This window comes from Apis laboriosa, unplaced genomic scaffold (assembly GCF_014066325.1).
Source record: "Apis laboriosa isolate Shangri-la unplaced genomic scaffold, ASM1406632v1 scaffold40_cov151, whole genome shotgun sequence".
NCBI lineage: Eukaryota > Metazoa > Arthropoda > Insecta > Hymenoptera > Apidae > Apis > Apis laboriosa.
Genome location: NW_025223180.1, coordinates 2,412,391 through 2,426,101, shown reverse-complemented (window position 1 = coordinate 2,426,101; position 13,711 = coordinate 2,412,391). Strand labels below are relative to the sequence as shown.

Below are 13,711 nucleotides of genomic sequence, written 5' to 3'. Positions count from 1 at the left end.
AAGTTAAAATTGATAAATTACATTAATAAATTATAATGTAGATTTTAGAATTTATAAAAATAATTATTCGTATCATTTGTAATATAATAATAATTGCAGAATATTTTTCCCTGATAGCTTCTTATCCGAAACTGGTTTTAAATTTCATATACGATTTTTAAAATCGAATGGCATATCGATTTATGGTTTACATCGACGACCTCTAGTGAGAATATATAATTTACGATATCATACGCGAAATAAAGATAGTCGATAATATTCGATATTTTTTAGACTTATTGGCGATCAGCTGTTTTGAAAACGAACAAACAAGTATTATATTAAAAAGAAAACTTAATCTAGTTTTGTATTAATAGATATTCAATATTTTATAAATAAAATGACAACGGCTGCAAGACCTACGTTCGAACCTGCTAGAGGAGGACAAGGACGTGGTGAAAAAGATTTAAGTGCAATATCAAAACAATATAGCAGCAGAGATTTACCATCACACACGAAATTAAAATACCGGTACTATGTTATTTTTTTTTATTTTTGAGTGATATGTATTTATTTTTATTTTTGTTTTGAACAATTTTTTATAACTTTTTGAAATGAATAATCATTTCAAATCTAAATCAAACCTAACCTCATTCATTTACAACATTAATGAATTTCATTTACAGAGAACATGGACAAGGAACAATAGAGGAATTGCGAAATCGAGATTTTCGTAAAGAATTAGAAGAACGTGAACGTGAAAGAGAAAAGGAGAAAAGTTCTAACCGTCGTATGATAGAACCACCTCGAGAAACTTCTACAACGAGTGCTAAAAGACAGAAAATTGATCAAGTACCTACAGCAAGTTTAGATGCAGATGATCCTCTTGATGATGATGATTCAGAGTCAGAAAGCGATGAAGATGATACTGCTGCATTATTAGCAGAATTACAACGTATTAAAAAAGAAAGGGCTGCGGAACAAGCTAAAAAGGTAAAATGTTTATGTTTGTTATATGTTTATTTGTTTTTTTATGTTTGTTATATTTTATTTATTCAATTAAATTCAATTTTATGTATGTAATTAATATTTTTATTTCATTTCATATTTTTTATTTTGCAGGAAATGGAGAAACGACAGGAAGAGGAAAGAATAAGAATGGAAAATATTCTTTCTGGAAATCCTTTACTAAGTTATTCTTCTCAGAGTGGAAGAACAGATATGAAAGTCAGACGACGATGGGACGATGACGTTGTATTCAAAAATTGTGCTCGTTCCGAACCAAAAAAGAAACATGATGTATTCATAAACGATTCATTAAGAAGTGAATTTCATCGTAAATTTATGGAAAAATATGTTAAGTGAATGAACTATATAAAAAGTATATATTATTTGTTTGTATATAGTTTTAAGTTAATATTCGTATGTTAATATGTAAGTATCTTATGTTATGCTTACAAATAGTGTAAGAAATTATTCTTAAAAATTTAAAAATGGATTACGAATGGCTAACTTCATAAGCATATTATTAAATTGCATATATCCAATTTTATGTACACACGTATATATGTATATGTGTGTGTTCATTAACGACACGTTATATTCACAAAATTTACTGAATTAAAATACGAACAATTAATAGCCATCGTACGGTTTGAATCTAAAAATAGAAGGCGTTATCAAGATTTTATCGATATTTTATTCAATTCAACAAGATTCAGGAAATTTTATTGTCCGCAATTTTTCTTTTATGCACTCAATCTATCTCGAGGAGGTTCCACTCTAACAAATTCGCAAAGAAATCGTTAAATTCTTATATATATAAAAATAAGCGTACAAATAATTGGAGTGAGAGAGTAAAGGGAGAGGAGCAGGGTGAGCTAGAGTGGGGTAAGGTGAATCAAGGTAGAATGTATTGGTCTGACAGAGATCGTTGATTGTGTGAGGGGGGAAAAAGGAAGAAAGAGAGAAAGAGAAAGAAAGAGGTAGAATAGAGGGAGAGAAAAGGAACAAGCTAGCCGAGTATACTGGAAGTTTGTCCAGGCAATGTAGGTACGTGTTTCGGTAGCGGTGCGATCCGGCCTCGGCGGTGGTGGTGCTGACGGCAGCAAGCGCGTGTAAACCGCTGGGTCAAGTATAACCGGTCCCAGGGTCCCCGGAGCAGCCGGAGGCAGCAGGCAGTCTACCGGTACGACGCGCAGCTGGTTATCGCCGGTAGACTCCCTGGCACCGACCTGGCCAACTAACGCAACAGGGACACACGAGGGACCGGCTCGACTCAACCGGTAGAGAGACAGAGAAAGAGAGACGACCGTTCACTGGTAGATCGCTTCAAGATGATTTCTGGGAAGAGATATGTCGTACGTTACGGTACGACCGATCGGTTCTCCGTGCGGTTGAATTCGTCATCGCCAATTTCATCCTCTTCGGCTTCTTCTCGAACCTTCAAATTAGGAGAGGTGCCGCTTAAATACCATTTTTCGGATCTGACTAATCGCGATCCTTGTGGTATTTTACAATTTCCATTGTGTTAATGTGACTATAATTGATATTTTATTCGAGAAGTTTCATCCAAGTAATGCGTGTCGTTACGTGTAATAATATAAACTTTGAGAAGATTTATTTTCACGATAATTAGATCGTAGATCGTTACTCATCTTTCTTGAACTCTCTAAAACAATAAAATTAGTGTATGACGACTAGTTTTATAACTTGATCACGATCGATAAAATAAATAATTTGAATGAAATTATATAACAATCGCTTGTTCGCTTTAACCAATTGTAACAACGATAATATTCAAATTTTTCAAATGCGAAAACAATTATTTCTCATATTTTCATATTTAAAATCGATTAACAAAGTTTAAATCATAATCTGATCTCATTTATTTTTCGCGATGTTCAAAAATTCAAATTATCGTTAAATTTTCTTGATGCAAATCTAAAAATGAAACGAAAGGAGAAAGATATATGCTCGAGAAAATGCAATGGTAAATTGGTAGACACACGGTCGAACACGGTGCGCTAAAAATGCAGAGTTGTCGAGTTTTCTTCAAGAGGATAATCTCCGAGGGAGGGATTTCCCCGGTGAACGCACCTCTGGATTCTGCAGCGGCCGATGCTCGACGGGAATTCGCCCTGAAGGCACTCTCCCTTCCTCTCCCTCTCCCTTTCACTCCTTTCCTCTCCCTCTTTCCCTTTAACTCTCTTTTTCTTCTTACCTCCCTCCCTTCCTCTTGTACACTCCTCTCTCTCTCCTCTGCTGCCACATTTTTTATTTACCTCCTATATTCCTCTATTTACTTTATTTATTCCGTTGCTGTTGGTCAGTCGAGAAAGAGTGTTGGACGAAAGAGAGCGAGAGAGAGATAGAAAAAGAGAGAAGTATGGCGAGCGAGAGAGAGAGAGTAAACTGCAGCATCTCTTGCTTTTCTCCAAGAGTTCCATCCATGGACGTGCAGAATGACGAGCCAGGGCTGTAAGCTACTAACATTTTATTGGGTGAGCCGACATGCATCGATAATGGAATCCCCATCCTCCTCTTCAAACATGCTTTCAGGATTATCTCCGTGGAATTGAGATCCGAACATTGCGGAATAAGCGGATGGTATGCGTGTGCCCGACACCTGTAAGAAGAACATTGGTATGTGCTTAATGCCTGTCACATGCAACCGGCCGGAGTTGTTTGCGCGACCAAGTAGAATTTTAGTGTCGTCGCTGTTAAAATAGAGTTATTATGTTGTATTATATTTGATAATTGATAATATTAATTCGATCCGAATAATCATATTTATTTACCATGTATTTTCAATAAATAATCGAAGAAATATCAAGATATTCATTCGATATCGGTATCATGATCTTTCAAAAGATGCAAGAGATCCAATTGTTCATAATTTCGAAATACATAAAAAATGTATAATTTCTTAATACCACGTTTAAAAATATCTGGAAGTTTTATTCGCGCATTCATTACCGAAACCATCTAATTATAATAATAAGAATTATAATAAGAAACATAATATGAAAATGTTATAGATAATCGAATAGCATTTTTTAGATGCAGAGAAATCGGATTTTCTTTTTTTAATTTCGCTTTATCGGTTCGCGAATATCTACGAGAGAGAAGAAATTGTGTCGAGTAAACAAATATTTCTTACAACAAACTGGATATTGTAAGACTTACGTTGACTTTATTGGCAGATTAATGATACTACCGACTCAGATTCGCTTTCACCGTCATCCGCCCACCCCGATCCCTTCTACGTTTATGGTCGATTGCGTATAAATATGACACGCGACTTTTTTTTTTTCTTTCGTTTAGTTCTATTAAAAAATTCCCTATGAAAACATGATATTCGCGACATTGATTTTCCGATCGTCCGAATTTATTTGACAAAATAAACATACAAGTTTATTAATTTGCATAATAATTTAAATAAAAGTATATCCAGGGAAAAAAAAGTTCTTTCCAGTTTTTCGTTTCTTTTTAATTCAAATCCAAATGTCCTTTTATTTTTGATGAATATTTATGAGTTATAACTTTGGTGAAATTGTCGATAGCGTTTAATGGTTATAGTTACGAGCTACGTATTATTGGAATCCTTTCGTAATGATTTACGATAGTCGTATAATTCGTAAACGTGATGTATTTTGTTATAACGAAATATGTCGTATATTTTATATAGAAATACATCATCGTACGATGACGAACAGATTATTTATTTACTTGTCACTTATTTACATAATTAAAAATGTTAAGTTTCACGTTCGTAATAAATATTAATATATCTTTCTCGCGTGTTAAAATTTAATCCTCGATTTAAATTTCGATCTTTAAAATTATCGAAACCAATATGGTATAAATGCGTAACGCAATTTTTTCGCGGGGGGGGGGGGGGAAAAAGGTATTGGCAATCTTCGACTCGACTGTCCCATTTACACGAGATACGAAAATCCACAAATCCACTTTGGAGTTTCGTAAAAATGAATAAATCACCTGTCGTCAAATTTTGTTTTCACGCTATCTAAATCGATACACGGAGGAACACCGTTTCCAAAAATAAATATCTGTAAAGGTTGCGTGCCATCGAGGCGCGCGTCTTCGAATGGAATTTCTCGTACGGCCAACTTTCGTGTCAACCGCTGCATACCATCCCGCCGCTGTTACCTGTAACAGCCTGTAAACAAATTCTTTGCCATATCCGTCCATTATCCGAGGTGAGTTACATTTTTCGAGCGCTTCACGTTACACGTGTAGCGGGATTTTCCAATGCTAGGCCCGCCGCATTCCTCGGGCCGGAAACGGAGGATGGGTTTTCTCGGATCGAGAACATTAGCCGCGCATTGGGTAGGTAGCGGTTGGTGTGCGGTTATCGGGCGGAAATAGCGCGCAACTTGTCTGAATGGCGATCCGATAAAGATCGAAGGGGGTTGAAAAAGTGGAAGAATGTTCAGAAGTTCGGTCGGCCGCCATCGCACGCCGTGTCTTCGCTAACCCTGATCTCCGGCACCACGTTAGAGTGCCGAGTAATACCAACGATCAGGGCTGGTGAACGCCGCCTACTTCTTCGGCAGGGGCGGTCCTATCTCTATGACCCAGGGACGTGCAAATGTCTTCGAAAATTCAGTGGGATCGGTCGGATGGGAAATTATTTTATAAGACAAATCGTTTTATTTCCTTCGCTCCCGTTATTCCTATTATTTTTTCTCTTTTTCCTTTTTCCACACGGATACGAGTTTGGAAAGTTTTCTTCCCCAATTTTTACGCTCATACGACGATCGTAAAAGCTTACGAGGAAAAGTAGGTGTAATTCGTCGAGGAAACATCGAGTCGAAGCCGCTCTTCTCTTTCTCCGTGTAAATCCGAATGTTCGAACAGTTGCAACGAAGGATTTTTATTTTTTCAACGGTAGCCGTTACACTTCCGAAAGTTGCGAGTCTTGGACGCGAAGAAATTTATTTCGCCCGGTGAAAGCAACAGATTCGTCCTTTTTGGCGAGACAAACGACGCGTCGTTGAGCGAGACGCGTTCCGTTCGACGTTTTACATTTATCAATTTCGATCTCGTCATCGAACCTTCCATCTACTCATTTCTACTACTCGTTCGTACGAGTATGAAACGTGTTTTCACCGCTAAAAGAAATGATCACGTTCTAAAGAAAAAGAGAGAGGAAAAAAAAATTATAAATTTAAAAAAAGAAACACGATAATACATAGACGCTCTGGACGCTTCTTTTCTCATCGGAAGAACGAGCAAGATCAAAATCCGAGACGAGAAATCCGAATCGAAATCGGCGATTTTATTTCTCAGCCCGGTATCTATTTTGCGTTCCATCGTTCAACACGGATTCTCCCTTCCCGTGTTTCTTATTTTCAGCAGTCGAGGCACGCGTAAAAAGGTCGCGAACGATCCCCAGTGAAAGTAAATCAAATTTGCAATCGTCTCATGCCCCTCGTGGCCGCGGCGAGGCGACTTGGTTGCAGAAATTTGCGCGGCGGTGTGCTGTGGATACCGTGCGTATGTAGATTGAATTCCTGCGCCTCGTCCACGTTCTACGTGGACGAACGACACCAGCCTTGCATTACGTAACGAGTTACATTGTAACACGCGTCCGCGAATCTCCTCGGAACCTTGCAAACATCTGGTGTTACATGCAACATTCCAGGAATGTCGCGTCGAGCGTGCGACACAAGGCGTTGCGCGCAACGCTCCGTACGCCGAACAATCCGATCGCGAGCGAAACATTTTCACCGGCTATCCTTCATTTTCGCGGCTCGCGTTATCACGACCATCTCCGTCGCAGTCACGGTTCTACGCGTTCTCTCGGATATCCAACGTTATCACGATACGCGCGCACACACGCACACGCGTCCGTTTCAAAATCGATCGAGCGCACGAATACTTTCCCCTTTTCTCGTCGTTCGAACACGTGACTGTTCGAACCTTCGTTCTGTGTTACTCAATAGTTACTTCGAACCGGGTGGTGACAATGTTAGGTGCAATGACATCCGTTCGTTATTAACCATCCTCTTCTTGGTACCTTCCATTCACGTTCCAACGAAGTGACATCGTTCCGAAAGGCTGGATGCGCACGATGCTGCGGATCGAAACTTTAGAAACTTTAGATACCAAGGAGGAGGGAGGCGATTCGATCATGGAACTTATCTTCGATAACTTCGCTTTCAAAACGCATTCGGTGACACTTGATGAATAAAGAAGCGAAGAAAAACACGTATGGAGGGAACGGCACGTAAGGAGAGAGAGAGAGAGAGAGAGAGAGAGAGAAGGAGCGCGCAAAGTGTAGGACGCGAAGGGAAATTTAAACAAGAGAGAAAAGAAGGAAGGCGAGAGGAGAGGAGATACTCTTTAAAAAACGCGATTAAAAAGGGGAGCAAGTAACGTAACTCGATACACGGCGATTAATAAGTTCGTACTTGGCGAAAGAATTAGAAAAATTGGAAAAAAAGAGAGAAAGAAAAAGAAACGAAGAGGACGGCGCGGAAAAAGAGGAAAGGATCAGTATGTACGCGTGGCTAGCGGCGTGGCAAGGCAAAAGCTGTGGCGAGGTAAGTGGAAGCGAAGCGAGGCGAGGCGAGGCGAGTCGAGGCGAAACGAGGCGAGGCGCGAGCGAGCCGATCCAAACAGGCAAACGCAGAGAGGAAGGCGAAGAGCGAGGCGTGGCTCTGTCGGAGGAGCGGTACGGCCCTGGGAGGCGGTGGTGAGGCCTCGCGGAGGAGCAGCGACGACGAGGAGGTGCACGGCACGGGCCAGACAAACAGACTGGCACTGGCATCGCGGGAGTCAGCGGCAGTGGTCACCGCTGGTCACCGAGACGGTCTCTCTCTCTCGAGAATCGGCCCGCGTTTCGCCAACATGCGCCCCGTGTCTATCCTTTGAATCGCGGAAACGGGCAAAGTGCGCGCTCGGTTATGTGCTTCGGAATCGATCCTCGATCGCGGTAAAACCGACCGACCAACCGACCAACCAGCCGACCAACTCGACCGGAGAGAGTATCACCGTGGAATCGGGTTCGATCGACCTCGGGATTAGTTGCCACTGTGCTTACACTGTGCGCGGATATAAATTCATCTTGGCGGGATATAAAAACGGGAAGGAAAAGTATCGATCGGCCCTGTTCGGATCAACCGTCGATTTCGTCTCGTGTCGAGCAAGGAGGAGAAGGAGGAGGAGGAGGAGGAGGAGAAGGAGGAGGAGGAGGAGGGGGAGGAGGGGGAGGGGGGAAGGAGGTGTGGAAGCAAGGGAGAGAAGTAGAAGAGACAATCGGTGGTATTCGGGAGAGTGGCGCGTTTCGGTGTAACGGTCGGTGTACGGTATAATAACAGAGTGCGCGCGGTGTCCTCGAAGGGCGATCGATCGATCGATCGATCGATCCCTCGGCTCGATCGGCCCGGTTGTCGGTCGCAGCCTCGATCGGTGTCCACGTTGGTGGCTCGATAGGGACGACGACGACGACGACCACGTCGTCGTCGTGCGAGCGCCGACGTAGGAGGAGGAGGAGGGGAAGGTGGTGCTGGTGGAGGTGGTGGTGGAAGCGGGGGGAGGTGGAATGGTGGCTTCCGGCCCGTGCCGATCTCGAGCGGAAAGAAGACGCGCCGAGATGTCGCCGCGCCGTCTCGCGCCCCTGCTGATCCTCGGCACGATCCTCGCCGGGCTGACGAGCACCGCCGCCGCGGACAGGATGAGCGGCCTCTACGTCGACAACGGTTTCGACCAGACCATCGTGCACAGGGTGGTCAGCCAGCGCGAGAAACGGGAGGTCGAGCACGAGATATTGAATCTTCTTGGATTGCCGGATCGGCCGAGGAACACGGCCGGTAGGCCGCCGCAGGTCAAGAGGTCGGCGCCCAAGTTTCTCTTGGACATATACAAGAACGCTCTTGGCGAGGACGAGGACGAGAAGCCGATCGGCGAGCAGCAACGTAGGGCCGGCGAGTTCGACCTCACCGGTCAGGATCTCAGGGCCATCGACCAGAGCGACGTCATCATGACCTTTGCCGCGCACAGTAAGTCATTATTCCGTTTCTTTATTCCCTCTCTTTCTCTTTCTCCGCATACGTGTACCATATATATATATATACACATAACACCATATATATATATATATATATTCGAACTTAGTCGACAACACGGTCGAGGATGGTTTGAATCACGTTTGGACCGAGTGGTACGCGGAATCCGTAAACTCGGTGATCGTCTCGTTCCAAAATGATCCGAAGATGAGACGGAGATCGTACACATTTTCTTTTCGCGGCAAAATGAAAAAAAAAAAAAAAAAACGCTGTGGCTGGTTCGATCTTCGTACGCTTCGACTCGTGACGATGAATAATCCATACGCGTGCGTATTACACTCGCGCTCGCGATATTGCGCGCTCGTTCCTTCGTGTCGCGTCGCGTTTACGCGTCTCGATCGTCATTATCACTGTTGCTCGTCGCGTACGTACGTACGTTAGTACGTAAGTTTACTCTTGTGCATCTGCATAACGTACAATACGCGCACTGTGAGAGAAGAAGAATCTGCGGGAGAAGGAGGGGAGACGTGACGTTTGTCGTCAACGACGACGTCGTCGTTTCAATGCTCGAGATATTGGCTCGAGATGACGTCTCTGTTTCGTTGGATCGCGATTCCGACTACACCGTCCGGAATCCATCGGAATCGGCCAGAACGAATTCTTTCTCTCTCTCTCTCTCTCTCTCTCTCTCTCTCTCTCTCTACTCCTCATCCTCCTCTCTCTCTCTCTCTCTCTCTCTCTCTCTGGCTCGGAGGTTAACAGGTTCCGCGAACGCGTTTCCCGATGGCATGCGTCTAGTTTGCGCGCCGCGCGGGCTGCCGTCCAGAGATCCGTCGATTTTCATTTCACGCAGTCTCCACGCAGGGGCATGATTCTTGTTCTTGGACCGACACGTTTCTAATCCGTGTTTTCGTTAACGCGAGCGGATCACGTTCGATTTGTATTTTTTTTTCTTTTTGGTTGGATTTTTTTTTGTTTTTGTAGCTCGTATATAGCTATATCGAGAACGATTACGGGTTGAAAAAGTTGAGAAAATTACGTTTTAATTGGCGAAAGTGATCGTTCCGATTCGATTATTGTTAACGTTCGAGGGGTTGGTGAGTTTTAAATATAAAGGATTTAATTAACTCGTTTCGCTTTTAACACACGCCAAGGATGAAGCAATGATCTATTTTATCTCGATTTCGAAGAGACAATATATTTCCATCCAGATGTTTTGCCGTCTTTTCATGCGCGCAGGGGAAAATACGTTCGAGTGACAAATGGATCGCGTTTTATCGATAATATCGTAAATTCGGTGGAACGTGGAACCTCGTGTCGAAAAAGTTAAAACGACGGAGAGCTGTCTCGTCCGGGCGAAAAAAAGGTATAAAAAAGAGAAGAAGAACTTTTGGTTGAAAGAGAGAGAGAGAGAGAGAGAGAGAGAGAGAGAGAGAGAGAGAGAGAAGAGAGAGAGAGAGAGAGAGAGAGAGAGAGAGAGAGAGAGAGAGAGAGAAATGGTGGAATTGGTGCGAGAACTGGTTTCTTAATCGTCGGATTTGAATTCAGGGATACTTTGAAAATGTTTTCAGCACCGATCGATATAATTAACACACTTGTATGAGTTTACTTGGGGATTATAAATCGCTTTACCAACTGGATTCTACCGGTTTAGAAGCAGTTCTCGTGGGTGTGAGCATTCTGCGGCAAGGAATGCTCGTCTAGCGTTTCTTCGGTGACTTTGGCAGATCCTCCGCTCGATTCTCGAATATCGTTCAACCGAACAACCCGATCACCGCCATATCCGAACATTCGAAATCTTCTTTATCCATTCGATTTTAAGAGGAAACCCAAGTTTTTTCCCCCTTCCCTTTCTCCGATTCGAAATATTACGAATTATGGAAGGGAAATTTTCGGAGATTAGCGATTAAGTGGAGAGCAGGTATAAAGAGGAAACGTAAAGATATATTTCGGCGAGTATTGCGAGCGATATATCTCGCGAGAAATGGATATCACGATTGATCGTAAGTAGATCTCTCACGAGTTTAAAAGTGGAACGTCCATTTCCGTGGTTATTCTGCGGGTTGCTGCTCGTCCCCGTAATATCAGCGAACGGACAGTAAATCGATCCGTGTCCCGTGAAAAAAAATCGCGAGATAATTTTTTACCTTAATTGCTATTATTTATACAAAAACGGGGGATACGAGAAAAACATAGTTGGATCATTTTTAAACTTATCGGTCGATCGAAAGAAACGAACGAACGAAGAAGAAGAAGAAGAAGAAGAAGAAGAAGAAACGAATTTCCATTCTCAGTTTGCGTTCAGATTTCAGAAACGCGAACCTGTTTCTCGCGAATCGCGCTGTGCTTCCGCATGCATATTCATCGGAGAGTCGGAGCGTAATAAAATTTGAAGCCGTGTCGATTTCTACGAAATCGTGACGTCACGCGAAAAACCGTACAATTCCAATCCGAGAGTAGTTTACGGATCGAGGAAAAAACGCGCGTCTCCTCTTAAAGTTAAAGTGTCACGGAATTCTTTCCAACAAACGCCCTCCCCTCCTCCCCTCCCCTCGCACACTCCGACATACTTACTCCCCGACTCGAATTCACGCTCGTTCTATGACGAAAGAAGGAAGATCGTTCGTGATCGATCGATCGATCTTACTCGCCTCTCTCTCTCTCTCTCTCTCTCTCTCCCTCTCGAATTTTTACGCTTTCTCCAAAATTTCTCGCACAACGGATGGATAGATTAACTTTTCCCGATGATAACGAAACCCCCCTCCCGAACTCGACGGACGGCAGCGAGTTCTCTCTCCGAGTTCCTCCGTCCGGAGAATCTTCGAGATTCGGACGATTACGGAAAGCCGGAACGGGCCGGTGGAAACTTTCTATTCGGCCAGATATTTCCCGCAAGGTTCAACCAGCTGACGCGGACCGACCGCCCATCGTGAATTCTTCCAACGAGCCCCCGGACATAACTCTTCGATTATGTCACGCTTTGCTTCAGCTGCGATCGAGATCGGCGAGATCGGATATTCTTCTTGAAAATCGTCCGGTTCGCGTATCGCGTTCGTACTATCGCGCGCGGTGGAAGGCGGTTTCCACTTTCGTTGCCGTCCACTTATGCAAATAAAGTCGCCCTCCCCGTCGTGGCAAACTTTCTACTCGAACGGAATCTCTTTTCGTCGCCTCTCGTTTTATCGTTTCTTTCTTTCTTTCTTTCTTTCTTTCTTTCTTTCTTTTCTTCTTTTTTCTTTTTTCTCTTCTTTTTTTTTTTTTTTTTTTTTTTTACCCCTCCCTCCTCTCCTTGCTTTTACACGTATTACGAACTAGTACCGTGAATTCTTCTAGAAAGTTCGAGGAAGATAAATTACAAGGACACGACGAACCACGTTCCCGATGTGTGAAATCAGACGGGGAGACGTGTCAGGCCGGTTATAGCGGATTCGTGATCACGAAAACGATCCGAGTCAATCGAGGCTAACGCGTGAAATTGCCACGTTTCTGGTCCGCTTTTATTAGGGGACCAGGGGGCATCCTGCGCTCGATTTAAACGTTCCAACCTCTGTTCGCCGTACTGGATTCGGATCGTTCTTCTTCCAGTGTCGTTTTTTCGCCTTTTATTTTATTCGAATGGAGTGAGAGAGTGTGTATATGTTTGTGTGTGTATCTATGATTCGATTCGATTCGATTCGATTCGATTCGATTCGATTCGATTCGATCGATGATTAACCGAATTTTAGTAATTTCTTTTCTTCTTCTTCTTGATATCGTTGTATATTTTTATTCGTAATCTCGAAAATGGAATAATTGTCTATTATCATTCTTGATCCCCCTCCTTCGAATCACATAAAAGAAACGAGAAAGAGAGAATTTGAATCCGGCGAAGAGATTCGTATCGACACCTCGATAACTCTTCTAAATTTAATCTTTCTAATACGATGTTTGTTCTCTCTGTCTAACGTGAACTCAATTATACACCTATTCAGTTGACAATTGCAACAAACAGAAGGTATCTTTGATATGATACTTTGAAACGCGCTTTCATTTACAGGATACTCGCTTCATTTAAAAAGAAGCGAGAGAAACATCGAGTAAAATCTATATTAATCGCGATGAACCCGAAGAATCGGCGATTCTCGTCCAATTCGTGAAAGCGGAAAGAAAGAAAATCGACGAACTATCGAAAGATTCGATCGCGTATCGAATCTTCGAATATTTCGAATATATATCCTATTAAAATTGGCCCTAGACATCGATCATCTGTTCATTTCCTCCCCTCTCCTCTCCAAGAGTGGAAAAACATTGTCCGCGTTGCGGGCAAGAAATTTATTCGTACGGGATAAATCTCGGGGTCGGGATATATATTCGGTTCAACGAACCTCGGAAAAGGGGGAATCCCCTGTGGTAGCGGCACGGAGGAGGAGTGTTCCTCCTTTCTCGAAACATGGAGGAACAGAGGCATCGTAAATTGTTCCGCGATCGTGACGCGAGTCGAGGAATGGTAATTCGCGACGAACAGGCGAAGGGCAGGACATTTTCTTCGGGAATTCGTATCCTCCTCTCTTTCTGTTATTCAGAATTTTCCCCCGCGTGGAAGGAACTCGCGCGAGAAGAAATAGTGCTACGAAGCCGTTTCGAACCCGGACGAAGATTTGGATGGAAATTAATCGACGATTGTTCGATCAGCTATCGCGCAGCTATTGATGAGGAAG

General features: G+C 43.1%; 2 protein-coding genes across 2 annotated transcripts in view; both read left to right on the top strand.

The window, feature by feature from the left end:
- The first annotated feature begins 226 nt into the window (after positions 1-226).
- LOC122715742 (spliceosome-associated protein CWC15 homolog) lies at positions 227-3,818 on the top strand. Its single transcript, XM_043938165.1, has 3 exons — positions 227-510; positions 666-972; positions 1,102-3,818. The coding sequence occupies exons 1-3, from the start codon at positions 380-382 to the stop codon at positions 1,342-1,344; spliced, it is 681 nt and encodes a 226-aa protein (XP_043794100.1). The 5' UTR covers positions 227-379; the 3' UTR covers positions 1,345-3,818.
- A 4,421-nt stretch (positions 3,819-8,239) lies between these two features.
- LOC122715818 (protein 60A) overlaps positions 8,240-13,711 on the top strand; it is a 30,663-nt gene continuing 25,191 nt past the window's right edge. The window contains exon 1 of the mRNA XM_043938302.1: positions 8,240-9,008. Coding sequence (XP_043794237.1) covers positions 8,552-9,008 — 457 coding nt within the window. The 5' untranslated portion in view covers positions 8,240-8,551. The remainder of the gene's footprint in view (positions 9,009-13,711) is intronic.